Below are 14,266 nucleotides of genomic sequence, written 5' to 3' on the forward strand. Positions count from 1 at the left end.
TATTATTTCTATAATAATAATAATTATTAAAGTAATTATTATTGTATTTTATTATTAATCAGAGTTACAGATCCAAGTGTGGTTATTGTTATTCATCTATAGCTGACTCATCTATAGCTGGTTCATCTGAATGAAAAAAAACATTTATCATCAAAATATTATTTATATTAAAAATAAAAATCTTAATTATAAATAAAAAAATATATATACATATATAATATATATTTTCGAGTTTCTTTTTATAAGTCTAGATGTAATGATAATCAATTGTATTTAAAATCAAAATTAGTAGATAAAGTTAGTTTTTTTACTTTATTCATATTAAAATATAGTACTTATAAATAAACTGTGTATACTATACTTGAAGAAAGACTCAATACAACTCTAATCTACTTTACTTTTAAAACTTACTAACCTCTAACATTTTATAATATAATATATAATGATTATATAATTTTTTTCATAATTATATATTATATTATTATTATATTATAATCTAACTAAAACTAATTACTAACTTAACTTACTACTAAACTAAACTAGACACTAAACAAGCCAATGCAAATCTAGAGAAAGTTAAGCCTAATTAATGAAATCAGAAAATATTTTAATTTAAAATTTTTTCATATTAAATAAACAAATTAAATAAAAGGGAAGATGAATTTTCTAAAAAAAACAATCACCCACCAGCAAAGATGAATGTACAAACAAAAGATGGGAAAAAATATCGACAGGCGATAATAAATACTAGCAATGAGATAAAAGTCTTAAATTTATTTTTATTTCAATTCTAGTGTCATTAATAATTATACAGTTTGTATGTACTTGTTTCATATTATAGTAAAATTATATTATCAAAACAACTATATTTGTTACTTATTAGCAGTATTCTTATATTATAGTAACATTATATTTAAGTTTAATTGAAGTCTTCTTACATTTGATTACAGTAAATATTAGTTAATATTAATTACATTATATTACTAACAATGCTTTAATGTTTACTAAAAGTAATTGTACATACGGAATAAACAGCATTTTTACTGTATATAAGATTATTTATACGTCTAATTATAACAAAAGCGTAATTGGAAGGGCTTCTAGAAAATCTAGAACTCTTATAATCTAAAGGGACTTGACACTCGGATCATATAATAGTCATTTTACATTTTAACGGTAGGCTCTGTAACTACATGGTCACACAAAAATGTTGTTATTAGTTATAAGCCTAAAACATTGCATTCATATTGTATTAAAAAAAATGACGAAATTATTGTTAGACTAAAGCTGAAATATGTGAACAAATACTTTTTTTTGGAATGATTTTTTTATTCATTCGCTTATTAATTCAAAATTAACCACATCAATATGACTTAAAAACGATAAAGTGTTTATTTAATTAGTATTATATATCACAATAAAACTACCAAACTTGATAAAGTGTTTATTTAATTAGTACTATATATCACAATAAAATTACCAAAATCGCTGTCTTTTGATCTTGTAGAGTTTATTAAATGTTAATGATACTTTGCACAATAATAATTAGCATCGTTAACTATAAACATTTGAATCATTAAACGTTTCAACACACGTGAAACACACAACATACTACACTCACAAACAACCAAACACACGCACAAACACATACAGATATAGATATCACACAAACATGCTTAGCTCACGTATACTTACGGTGATATCTAATCTACAATATAATACTTTCAGCCGATATTTTGGCGATGGCTAGTTGCAGTTCTCTTTTCAAATTTCCTAGCTAGAAATTTCTTGATCATTTTTTAATCTGATCAAATTAAAAAATTATTACTACCTAAATTAATCACGTAGATTTTGATTTTTGACAATTTGATTAATAGGTAGCCTATATAAGTCTATCTACATGGCTGGTTTAGAAATAAAAATGAGTAAATCTTATGATTCAAACCGCTGTCTACTATCTATGACAAATATTCACAACAAATTCTTTGTCACACTGACTCAAATTTCTCTACTGTTTCAGACAATCTCAGACTATAGTCAAACTGCAAATTTTTGCGATCAAGTTTTTAAGCAAATACTGCAGCATATATCTCAAAATTTTCAAACAGATATAATCTTTCATTGACGAATTATGGTTTCCTGTGTGTTTCATTGAGAGAAAGAAAGAGATAGATAGATAGAGAGGGATAGATAGATAGATAGATAGATAGATAAAGAGAGAGAGAGAGAGAGAGAGAGAGAGAGAGAGAGAGAGTACAATTTAATTAAAAAGTCAATTAATAGCTTAATTAATTGTTTAAAAAATATCTTAACCTATAAGAGCATCATACGACTACAATAAAAACAATTTTTATAATTGTTATGAGCCTAGCATTGTTAACAAATTATACTTTTACACCAATTTTAATGACTCATCACAAATTTACGACATCATTCTAATTAATCACGAAAAAGGAAGGAGTTTCAATTAAAATATATCTTCGCAAATAAAAACGATCACAATCAGGATAGTACTGAACAGAATACTTCGATTTTTGACTGAAGATGCATGAAATTTGACTTGTCAAAATTAATTTGCATAGAAATTTCTTTTAAAAAATTTGAATAAACATGTTACAAAGTTCTGATTGATAATTTATAAAAGAAACAACCGCAGAGCAAAAGAATTCCTTTTACAGTTCAATCTAATTTTATTTGTGTTTTTGTTATTTTTAGTTAAATTATTACAATTTTGAGATGAGTTTCATGGATTTTAATGACGAGATGATGGCAGACGTCTACGAATTCCAAAGTAAGATAGAGGACGACAATTTACAACAGAGGGAAAACAGAAAAACTGAATTAAACGTTAGTAATGGCAAAAAAATAAAACGGCCTCTCAATGCATTCATGCTCTACCTGCAAGACAAAAGGGAGGACTTGAGGATAATTTACTCAAACCCGGCCACCCTCCATTCCATGGTCGGTCAGTGCTGGAGAATGGAAACGCCAGAAGTTAAGAAAAAATATCAAAGAAAAAGTGAAATTGAAAAAGAAATTCACAAAAAAATGAACCCGAACTACAAATTTCAACCAAAAAGGAAGCCAAAAAGGTTGAAATGCTGTGAAACACTGGCAAGCGTCATAGCGAGAAAAATTGACAGTAACGCTAAAGTCGTCAATCGCGCCGACCTTACCACCGTTGGTCAGCGTGAGAAAGAAGTGGTGGGCACAAACTTTCGACAAGATTGCCAACAGATATTAACAAATAATACGTGTTGGTCATTTCAAAGTGAGTTGCCATCAATGCACTACAAACAACCTAACCATCACATTGACCTCTTTGATTTTCTAACCTCTCACAATTGAAATTATTTTAAGGTGGGTGTGTTTTGGAGTTTATGGTTGAAAATTAACGTTTTTTTTATTCTACGTTTTATCATTTAAATTTCAGTGTAATGATACGATGTGTGATGATAAATATGTGTGATGATACAAAAGTTTTGGTATTTGGTTTTTGTTTAAAGTTTATCATTTTCTCAATTAATGTTCCCAGACCTCAGACAAGAAAATTTTGCGAAAGAAAAAGACGGAATAGACATTTCAAGAAATAATCAAACTCTTATGTATAAAGAACCACATTATCAGCCAAAATAGCTATTTTGTAAAAAAATACTTTGAAAAGTATTGCAAAGGAAATTGTACAAAAATAGCTTCACTGGATTTGGATACACAACCACATACATACGTCCAATTCTGTCCATAAACAGAAAACAAGATAGAATTCCCGTCAAAACAATTGACGGGCAGAGGTTATCTTTTGGTAACGATTGGACGGACAAATTCATCAAAGAACAATACGAAAAAAGGTGACAAAATTATTTTCATTATAATTATTACTTATTATGATTACTAATTAAGGTTATTATTATCAATTATAACTATTCAATGTTAATGAATAATTTTGCAGGAAAAATTATAACTGAAGAGGTCCAATTTGAATGTAAGAAATACTTTTATCCGTGGTATTTATTGATGGTCCCACTGTTTTTAGCATTGAATTATTTCAAGTATTTCAGTCTACGGAGGTCAATTTGAGAAAAAAAGTAGAAAGGTGAAACCTAGCCACATGGCAGCAGACTGGAAAAGTAGCAGAATCTTAATAGCAACAGAAAAAATATATGTTGTTAAAACAGTGAAAAGCCTGATTAGTGCTGGTCATCTAGCTCGTGACCATTCCAAACTGGAGGTCTTCGTCATCTCTGTACAACATGATTTTTACTATTTCAGTGAAATAATGTGCATTTATTGCTCGCGTGTTTAGTGGTCGATAGATTAACATATTTTATCGAGTTGCTTAATTTTTTGTTCATTTTGTGATTTTTTAGAAAAATTAATAAAAGTGATGAACAAATTGTCTCCTTATCCCACAATTCTCTTAAAAGTTATTTAATTAAACTCCATAATTTTTTTCTAAACTAGACCAGAGGTGGGCAAATTACGGCCCACGATGCTATTTTATGGGGCCCGCGAGGCCATGTTCGCCAAAAAAGATCGTTATGAACAAAAAAAGGAACCACAAATCTTAAAAAAATTTTCACCCTGGTCGAAAAAATTTGCTATTTAAGTGCATATGCGGCCCTTCAAAGGTAAAATAGTTCTCAAAATAGTTCTCAATGCTTCCCTCCATAGCAAAAAGTTTGCCCACTCCTGATCTAGCCATGTTGTAATGGCTTGTCTGACCAATTAGTTTAGTTTAATTATTTTCTAAACGTTAAAAACAGTTGATAATTATTTTGACAAAAAAAACGACACTTCATAAATAAAAACAATAATTTATTAAAATAGAAATAATTAGATAAATAATGTTTATTACAAAAACATTGCACGTGCTCTTGCTTAAGTGTAAAAAATGGAAAAAGAAGGAAAGTTTCTATGAAGCAAAATAAACATAACTAAGGAAAGCCATAAATTAAATGTTTTAGAAAAAAAATATATGAAATCTTAACAGCATCTATGTTCGTGCAAAAAGAAGATTCAGTTCTATTTTAAAGAAAAAATTATTAATTTTGAATAAATGCCAGAGGATAAATACAAAAAAAAAATTATTTGCTTTTGTTAATAGCATTGCGCATTTAAAAATTAACGTCGTTAAAATATTTTTGAGATAATTAAATTTATTTTTCCTTGCAGTTTTCAAAAATTCAAAAATTGAGTTAACGAGACACTGTAATACGACGTATGAAAACTCGGATGTAACTTATTATGACGAACTGGCAATTATTAAATTTTGATTGGTCAGTAAGTAGGGCTATTCACAAATGAGAAATTGCTTAATGAATGGAAATACACAAAACGTTTTTACAAAAGTTCGTCCAAATACTTGCAGTAGAGAGGACATTACTATCTGGTAATTTTTTCTGGTCAATTTTTAATAATTTTTCGTGTGAAATTAAAAATTATTTTTTGTGAGTTTTTAAATATACATTACAAAGAAGTTGATTTTATTAACACAAGCTATAAATAGATAAAAAAAATATGTATATTCTCACACAGAACACACTAGCTAAGTAGCTACGCTACTGTGGACTACATAGAAAAAGAAATGACATACTTAATGAATATTTAAATTTTTATATTATTTGGAAATGTTCAGTGTCTTTTAATTAAAATAATTTTGAAAAAATACTAATAAGATGTTTCCATGAGTTTTTATTCAAACTAAATTATTCGTCCTCCATTGTTAAGAGAGCATTGTGACATTTAGGTCGTTGTAACATAAGTGTTAGTTTTAAAAAGTTACAACATTTTTTAGGATGTTACAATTAAAGCGGAGTAGTTGTTACCGGATTTGATAGCAAAGAGTTCCCAGCCTTCCACATGATGTGTATAATGGACTCAACAAAATAAAAGTGATTTTTGGTAAATTCAAAATATTCAATTATTGTCTCTATTTTTAAACTCTAATTAAACAGAAGCTATTTCAAATTTGATTTAAAATAAACATCTTAACAAACACCTAAAAAACGCAGTCCATGCTTTGCCAAAACTCATCGGAACATTCAGAGAATCAAATCTACCTCACAAAGGACGCATTTCTGTTGGTTGCATAGTAAATCATCACAGGCAAAATTGGGCTGCATTATATAGAGCAAACAGTAGCTGGAACCAGTCAGACCATTTGGTTCTCCAGCATTCCAGACAAAATATTTCAACGGCAAAAATATCCCTGAAAAACAAATTCATAATTTAAATTATTGAACAAACTAACGATTTAAATAGAGAGAGGAAACCAGGAAAGGTGTTCCAGAAGAATGGCGAAGTAGAAGATTGCTTGTTCTGTTGTATGCCAGATGTCCAAACTTCGAGGGCATTGGCTAACATACAAGATGTGTGATCTGTGTGCGCGTGTAAATTTTGTCAGAACTAAAAAGAAATTATTTGTATTAAGTGTTGCCAAATATCAAAATGTTTCAAAGTATTCTGGTTGGACACTTCTATTAGTTCAGAAAACTATCGTCACCAATTGATACTCACGAGTTATTAATAAATGTAGATATATTGCAAATATTAAATCAGAAAAACTTTTATTTATCAGTTGAAATTTGCAAAAAAAAAAATTCAACAATAACGAACCAATGGTGAGCGCATAGAGTTTGGCGGCCAGCATTTCATGTCGATTGTTGATGACCATGGAATGGGAGGATAAGTTATTGCAGGTGGTCATTGAAGCGTTCCAACTGAGTAATCGCTTGACCAGCAGGTAACATCTGTGCACTTCTATAACGTACTCGAATGGTTTTGGACAATCTGTGTTTACATTTTATTTCAAATTATCAAGATATTGTTAAGAATTAGCGAGTAGATGAATTTTGACAAAACTTTCTAAAAAAAAGAAATAATCACACACAATTATTATTTTTTGGTTGATACCGCGAATAACGTAAGAAACGCATCCTCCAGTCAAACTGCTGGTGACATTGTACCAGACGTCAGTTAGCTTCGGAACACAGGAGCAAGATGCCTCCGATGCTATGTAGTTGATGCCTCTCAAGTTGTTGTTCGTGGCTTTCTGACGTATTTTATGAAAATTATAAATGTTATTTCTATATAGCCACATCGTTCTATATTTAAATTTTGAATACGAGATCTGATCCGTTAATATTTGGACGTTTTATTGATTATAAAAATTACTTCCAGCAATGGTTCCAATTTAGCATTTAAAAAGTTTTTTAGAGATATTTTTGTAAGAATTATTTCGTTCATAGATGTGCAGTTTAACATCTAATTATACGTACTTTATTAATATTTCCAATCTAGAATCGTGTGAACATTTACTAATAAGAAATATATAAAGACCAATAAATAAATTAAGTTTGAAAATTTAGATTCGTATGCAAATGATAATGTGTAGAAATCACTTGGCACTTCAGAATGCAGTTTATACGCGAGGAAGCTTCAACTTGAAGAGTGTACGGTGCACCATCCTCATAGCAAACGAAGGTAGTCTGGTTGCCGGTAGATATGAAACTGTAGGCTCTCACGAATTTCGATTCTCTGCTGAGTAAGATTTCTTCCGTTGTTTGAGTTGTAAATATTAGAGCTAATTCATACAACATCACCACTGTCTTCTGAATGATTCTATACTCCATGATCCAAGGTTTGATATATTTTTTTTTGAATACTTGAAACAATAATTGTGTGTGATTAAGATTAGCTGCGTTTTTAGTTTAAAAAATAAAAATTTCTTTCAAGTTAAATACTAAAGTATAAATTTTAGATATAATTTTACAACAATTATAGCTATTATCCGAGATGACGTTTTCTAACATTGGCATTGGAATCTAAATGACATCAACCTCAACATCATGCTCCTCCACTATAAATGCACGGCGGTAATAAACAAAACAATTTTTAAAAAGTTTTATTGCAAGAGCGTGCGTATGTTTCAAACAATGTATTAATTTTTAATGTGAACTTTTTGAAATATGGAAACATATGTGTGGTGTATATATATATATATATATATATATATATATATATATATATATGTGTGTGTGTGTGTGTGTGTGTTATTAATATTATGAGCATGTTCATTAATTATTCACTAAATCTAATTTGTTTCATTATAATGAGACATTCTCGTTATATTTTTGTTTATTATTCTTTTTATATCTAGGCATAACTATTTGCATTATTGCTAAACATTGAATACATTCTAACATAACATGGTAAGTTGAACTTTTGCTTTTAAACCAATAAAAAATTAATTTCTAAGGCGTAAATGTTTTTTCGAAAAGTTTAATTCTACAACAAATAGCACTCCGGAATTCCAGCCCGAGAAATTTATTGGTAGATTGACTCGTAGCAAGGAATGTTACACAAAATTTTGCTGTCGAACTAAATAGATCGTGTCTTTGTTTTTATATTTGATGTGGTATGATAAAAAGATTGGCATACAAAAGCAATACTAATCTACGTTTAATGTCTTTTATTATATGTCTATGTGAAACTATTTGGCATTAAATGAAATCTAACATATTAAGTTAAACTTTTAACTAATTTTAAATAACTTTTTAAATAAAAAATTTACTATATTGACATAAGGTAGGCGGTGTCTCAAATTAGATATTAATAATTCTATTTTTTAAACATAAAATATTTAAAAATGATATAATGATTTGACATAAAAAAATAGTTTTGAAAAATTTTGAAAATAAAAGCCAAACCAGGAAAGGTGTTCCAAAAGAACGGAGTGCTTGAGGAAGCTTTATTGAGTTGAATGCCAGACGTCCAGATGGCGAAACCATCGCCAGGAACCAAAGGACATGACAGACGATCTAGATAAGAAATTTGCAGAACTAATACGAATGAACTAATTAAAACATGATTAGACAATACTTTTCAAAAAACTTGAACATACCTTTCAAAACAGCTGTGCAGCTAAATTTTCATACTGGTCATCAGCAGCCAGCAAATGCCCAGACGCGTTGTTACAAGCTCTTCCGGCTGCATACCAATCCATTAAGTTGTTGATCATTGAGTAACATTTGTGCATTTCGATTACGTAATCAAACGAGTTTGAGCAATCTGAATTTGTGATGTTTTGTAAAATTTGAAAAATTGTATAAAGTAAAAAAATTGACTTTGTTATTAAAAAATATTTACCTGAAAATACCCAAGCAAAGAATGAGAAAATAATGAAGAAAATAAAATAATTTGTGTTAAATGTTTTACAACGTGAAACAAAGGCCAGACATGAAACATTCAGATCAGCGGTCACATTGTACCAGATGTTGTTCAGCTTGGGAACACAGGAACAAGATCTCACTGGAGACATGAAGTTAATGCCTCTCAAGTTTTGCTTTGTTATAACCTTTCGATCATTGGTTTTTAAAATTTTTACATTCTTATTCTTCAATTTTTTTTTTTAAATTTTAATTTCTTTGAGATCAAAATATTTTCAGTAAAAATAAACTCAAAAGTTTGGACGAAACGAAATTCGAAATAAAAGAAAATCACATTTTGAGGATATTCAAAAACTGCTCGTTTCAAATATTTATTTCCAAATAGTTTATCTCCGTTTTAAAAACGAAAAAATTTTAACGAACCAAACATTTGATCAAGCACTCCGATGAAGATCTCGCGACAATGTTTGTTGACATTATCATCCGCGCATCGTAACAAACAGGCGTTTTTTGTCCGGATACAATGAGATAACTGTGGGCCCTGCTGTACATTCTTTTCATCATTTGGCAGCAACTTTCTCCAAACATTGACATCAATAATAAAAGCCACATTTTCAGGTTCATATCCAACTTTTTTTTTAAACAACTCAACAAATTTATTCATTAAAATGTTTCAAATTTCTGAACAAATTTCACTCAAATGGTTAATAATTTTCCAATTTCGGATAAACCTTTTACAACGTTCACTAAATGCAACTACCGAACGAAATTAATAGAAATACAAAATAATACTTTAAATACATAAGAAGACACTTGCAGTTAGTTATGCACTCTAAAAACTAGACAGGTAATGACAAATAAAAGGAACATTGAAAATTTGCAGTGTTATTTTCAACACCGGAAGAGAGTAATGTCTTTGTAACGCATGCCTTTGAATGGAGAAATATTTTCTCCAAACTCGAACGATAAAAGCCTAGGCATTTTGTTTTAAATTTTGTTTTGTTGTGTTTAGCGCGCTCATTAGTGGAATTAATGATGGTTCTATTGTTTGTTTTGTCATTAAAACGTTCCAATACTTTCCGCCATTGTCATCGTCTCAAATATCGTCTAATCGTGCCCATTTTTCTACAATCATCTATCACACTCGTGTGTCAATGAACAAAATAACTTGTTCATCAACTTCTGAATAAAAATAAATTCAGTTTTTTTGTTGTTTTTAGTAGCAAACTCAAAATCAATTTTATACCATGGCAGTTCATGCCTAGATCACCGTTACGAAAGATAAATAACAGGTTGATAAAATAACGGTAAAAATTTTGCTCAATTTTTTGGTATTTGAATAATTAGTTGTGAAACAGATGTAGAAGATGTCTTTCTAACAAGTTTATTTCTAACGAAAACATTTTTCACATTTTTGGTGAACAAACGCATTTACAAATCTGTGTAAATTCTACATATGAGTAAGAATGTTATAACAGAAAAATAAAGTGGATTTTCAATAAAAAATTTTGGTTTAAAAGACCAAAAATTATTCCTGTTGGGGGGTCCTTTCAACAAATCTGATGTTGAAACGGCTGGGATACACGGTAGATCCGAAATTTTTATTCCCATCAACCATATCCTGTCCCTCTGGTGGAAGGATTTGAAACTGCTGAATGAGTGTGGAAACCACGAGAAACAATTCCTGGCGAGCCAGTGGTTCTCCAATACAGGAACGTTTGCCTGAGATAATTAACAGAGGCAAATTTTTTTTTTATTTTAAAATTTTATATCAAAGTAGCACTAATTTAGATGTTGACACATTTGTTTACTTACCGATAGAAAAAGGAATCACATGACTTTTGTTAACAAGTTCAGTTCGGTCCTTATTTAGGAATCTTTCAATGTTGAACTTTTCTGGTTCATTCCAAACATCAGGATCCATATGGGCACTGTACAAATTTGCCAGGACTGTGACATTTTTGGGAATGAGCACCCCATCAACTTCAACATCCCTCAAAGTCATTCGAGGAAAGCCTGTTGGTGCAAGTGTTTTAATTCTCATCACTTCTAATGTACAAGCTTCGGTTATGAGTAACTTTGGCTTATCTTCGAGTGATGGGTATCTCTTGAGACCGACGACTCTATCCAGCTCATCTCTCATCTGCTGTTGCACGTCTTGGTGATTGGCCATGAAATAGAGAAACCAGAGAACCGTGTTTGCTGAAGTTTCTGTGCCCGCTACCATCAAGTCCCTTACCATTATTTTGTGCTGCTCTTCATTAACTAATGTGCTCATATTTGAATCATCAGAATGAAGTTTCATTTCATCCTCAAACTTGCTACTGAACGTTTCGCCGTTTCCACCGTTTACGATTGAATCAATACTCTTCTCAATAAATTGGTACAATTTTTGTATGGCTTCAACAAACTCATTAAATTGTCTTCTGAAATATGGAACAAATCTCAAAACTGGAAAAAAATTTATATATAAATTTCGCGCAGTTATCCTTAAGACCTCGAAGCATAGGAGAAACTCGGGATCATCAACGGACCATCGTTTGCCATACAAAATGCTGCTGATGACGTTGAAAAAAGTTGCTGTAACATCTAATGATGGATAGAATGGTTGACCATTTCTAAGTTTTATTCTTTGAATGAGATGTTCCACTTCTTCCTTCACCCTAGCTTTCATCATTTCCTGTCCTAATCCAAACTTTTTGAAAACACTTTCACAAACTTTGTGATATTTTTTGAACACTCCATTGTACGGATGATCAGCAATTCCTGAGTAAATGAAGATTATGCTTTAATGAGAAGAGGTATTCATCATTTTAGCTAACCTTTCTGGTTTGGATTGTAGAGAGAGGTGAAGTAGAATTTTGGCCGACTGGAGAATGCCAATGCATTTCCAACGAATGCTTTCTCAATAGTCTGCCGACCATTTAAAATCACCATGTACCTGTAAATAACATCAACAATGATAATAAACTTTGCGTCGTTAACAATTATAAAATGATAACGTAGAATATCGCCAGTAGAAGTGAAAAAAAAGTTCACTTTTGCCCCATATAAAAGCCAATAATGTTTCCCATCTTTTTGGATTTTTTTAGAAAATAAACGTAGAATCTTTTGGGATCGGAAATGAATGGCAGCGATCCCAGGAGTGGGATATGAGGAAGACACGGAGGTTCTTTGATTTTCAAATCCTCTTTCCGTTTTCTGTACCATCTCAGTCGAATATTGTGACATAATAATAATAATATGAAGAAAGACGTGCAAATAAAAACTGTTACCATAATGATTGAATTGAAATTATTTTAAATTATAATTAAATAATCAAATTGTGCAGGTTCACAAAAAAACTTCGTTTAACCTATAGATACATTGCAAACTCAGGTTTTGTCCGTATTTATTTGTTTTTGTCGTACTAGTTCAAACTAAATTTACAATTCCATCTGTGTGAAAAGTCCTATGTTCATATTTTTGTTTTCTTCCTATCTGTTCTTTGACCGTGATTTTTCATTGTTAGTCATACCAGGGTTCACATTAGACACGGTATGTGCGTGTGCGTATGTGTGCGCGCGCGCGTGTTTATGTGTGTGTGTGTGTGTGTTAACATACGTGTTTGAATTTTTTGTTTTTCTTCTCTAAATTCGTTGACTGCTATTTTCATTCTTAGTCATACCAGGGTTCCAGGTTTCTGTATATGTGCGTGTGCATTTTCGTAAATTGTCCTAATCATATTTATTTTATGATATTGACATTATACGACGCCAAAACGATGAACTTTCGTAACGGTTAAAGGTTTATTAAACTATACCAAAGTTTAGAGGAATCAACAACAACAAAAACAACAACAGCAAAAACAACAACAATGACAACAACAACAACAGCAGCAGCAGCAACAACAACAACAACAACAACACCACAAGTACATCATAGGACCATACTTTTAACTTTTTAACTTCGGTGATAATTGTTGTACTATAAATCATCGAAGAAAAATTTCTTATGCCGACATTTTATTTAGTTTAATTGCAATATCAACAATGATTATGATTCTAACAAAACAACGAAGGATGACGCCGAGCGAACATAAAAAAATAAATCTATCTCAAAATTATTCCTATTAAAAACATAATTGTTTGCTATGAGTTGGTTATATAAGTTCATATGACTATCATTCATTGAAGTGTAGTGATCCATTCAAAATGTGTTAAATGAAAAACATATGCTTCAGAATGCATTCAAATGTTCAGATATTTTTGCTTCCCGTGTGGCTTCATGGACTTTGTTACTACGGTTCGAAAATGAGTTTAAATTTTATTTAATGAGTAAATAAATAAATAAGAACGTACATATGTCTTTGGGTCATTCTCTGTCAACTTGAACCATGGTCCACGCCCGACCATCTCCGATTTTTTTTAAATTTGAACAGTAAGTACCTCAATGTATTTCGTCGACAAAATAAAATTTTTATAAAAAAATTTCAATTATTTTTCAAGTTATGAAGATTTTTGTGACAGCATCCTCAAATTTTTGAGCGATTTTTTTCAAAACTTGTACCTACGTAGAACGCTATATCTCTTGAACTAGCCAACATATCTTGATGAAATTTTTTGTGCATATCAGTGAAACAATGTAATAACAAAAAAAATAAATGTTATTGTCTCGAATCAAAGGATATTTTGAACAAAAAATCTAGAAAAAAATGAATTTTTTGAAAATTTCACCGATTTCAAAACAGCGTAGCTCAAAATCTATCGCAAAATAAATAAATATTTTTTGTTATTTTAGAAGTACCTTATAGTCACAATCAAATCACAAAATTTCGTTAAAATCTGTATTGAATTTTTTGAGCTATCGGAGCTCAAAATGTCAAAAAAATGAAAAACTTCTTTTGTTTGGCGCCATTTTTAACTATGAAGAACCAAACGTTTTTTAATTTTTAAAATTTGTTTATATAGTGCTTTTATAGCTTAACAACATATCAAAAAATAAAATTGGCGTTTGCTTTCTTTGAAAAATAAAACAACTTCAAAAACAGGCAAAACAAATTTTTTTCAAGTGTCAATATTTTTTATTTTTTACAATGTTATCGATAGAGGTTAGACTTG

At 30.2% G+C, this 14,266-nt stretch overlaps 4 protein-coding genes across 4 annotated transcripts; 1 reads left to right on the forward strand and 3 right to left on the reverse strand.

The window, feature by feature from the left end:
* Positions 1–2,865: 2,865 nt before the first annotated feature.
* On the forward strand, positions 2,866–3,084 carry HELRODRAFT_148304 (hypothetical protein; the record flags this gene model as incomplete). Its single annotated transcript, XM_009013385.1, has 1 exon — positions 2,866–3,084. A coding segment is annotated over one exon (219 nt), but the record flags the coding sequence as incomplete, so codon positions are not given.
* A 2,957-nt stretch (positions 3,085–6,041) lies between these two features.
* Positions 6,042–7,631, reverse strand: HELRODRAFT_183804 (hypothetical protein; the record flags this gene model as incomplete). The annotated part of the gene is made up of 5 exons (XM_009013386.1): positions 6,042–6,208; positions 6,273–6,377; positions 6,616–6,789; positions 6,949–7,051; positions 7,401–7,631. 5 exons carry the CDS (start codon positions 7,629–7,631, stop codon positions 6,042–6,044), a joined length of 780 nt encoding a protein of 259 aa, XP_009011634.1.
* Positions 7,632–8,905: 1,274 nt separating this feature from the next.
* On the reverse strand, positions 8,906–9,719 carry HELRODRAFT_183805 (hypothetical protein; the record flags this gene model as incomplete). Its single annotated transcript, XM_009013387.1, has 3 exons — positions 8,906–9,069; positions 9,220–9,355; positions 9,591–9,719. 3 exons carry the CDS (start codon positions 9,717–9,719, stop codon positions 8,906–8,908), a joined length of 429 nt encoding a protein of 142 aa, XP_009011635.1.
* Positions 9,720–10,788: 1,069 nt separating this feature from the next.
* On the reverse strand, positions 10,789–12,134 carry HELRODRAFT_122007 (hypothetical protein; the record flags this gene model as incomplete). Its single annotated transcript, XM_009013388.1, has 3 exons — positions 10,789–10,889; positions 10,983–11,933; positions 11,990–12,134. Coding segments are annotated over 3 exons (1,197 nt in total), but the record flags the coding sequence as incomplete, so codon positions are not given.
* Positions 12,135–14,266: the final 2,132 nt, after the last annotated feature.

This window comes from Helobdella robusta (genome assembly GCF_000326865.2).
Source record: "Helobdella robusta unplaced genomic scaffold HELROscaffold_119, whole genome shotgun sequence".
Taxonomy (NCBI): Eukaryota; Metazoa; Annelida; class Clitellata; order Rhynchobdellida; family Glossiphoniidae; genus Helobdella; species Helobdella robusta.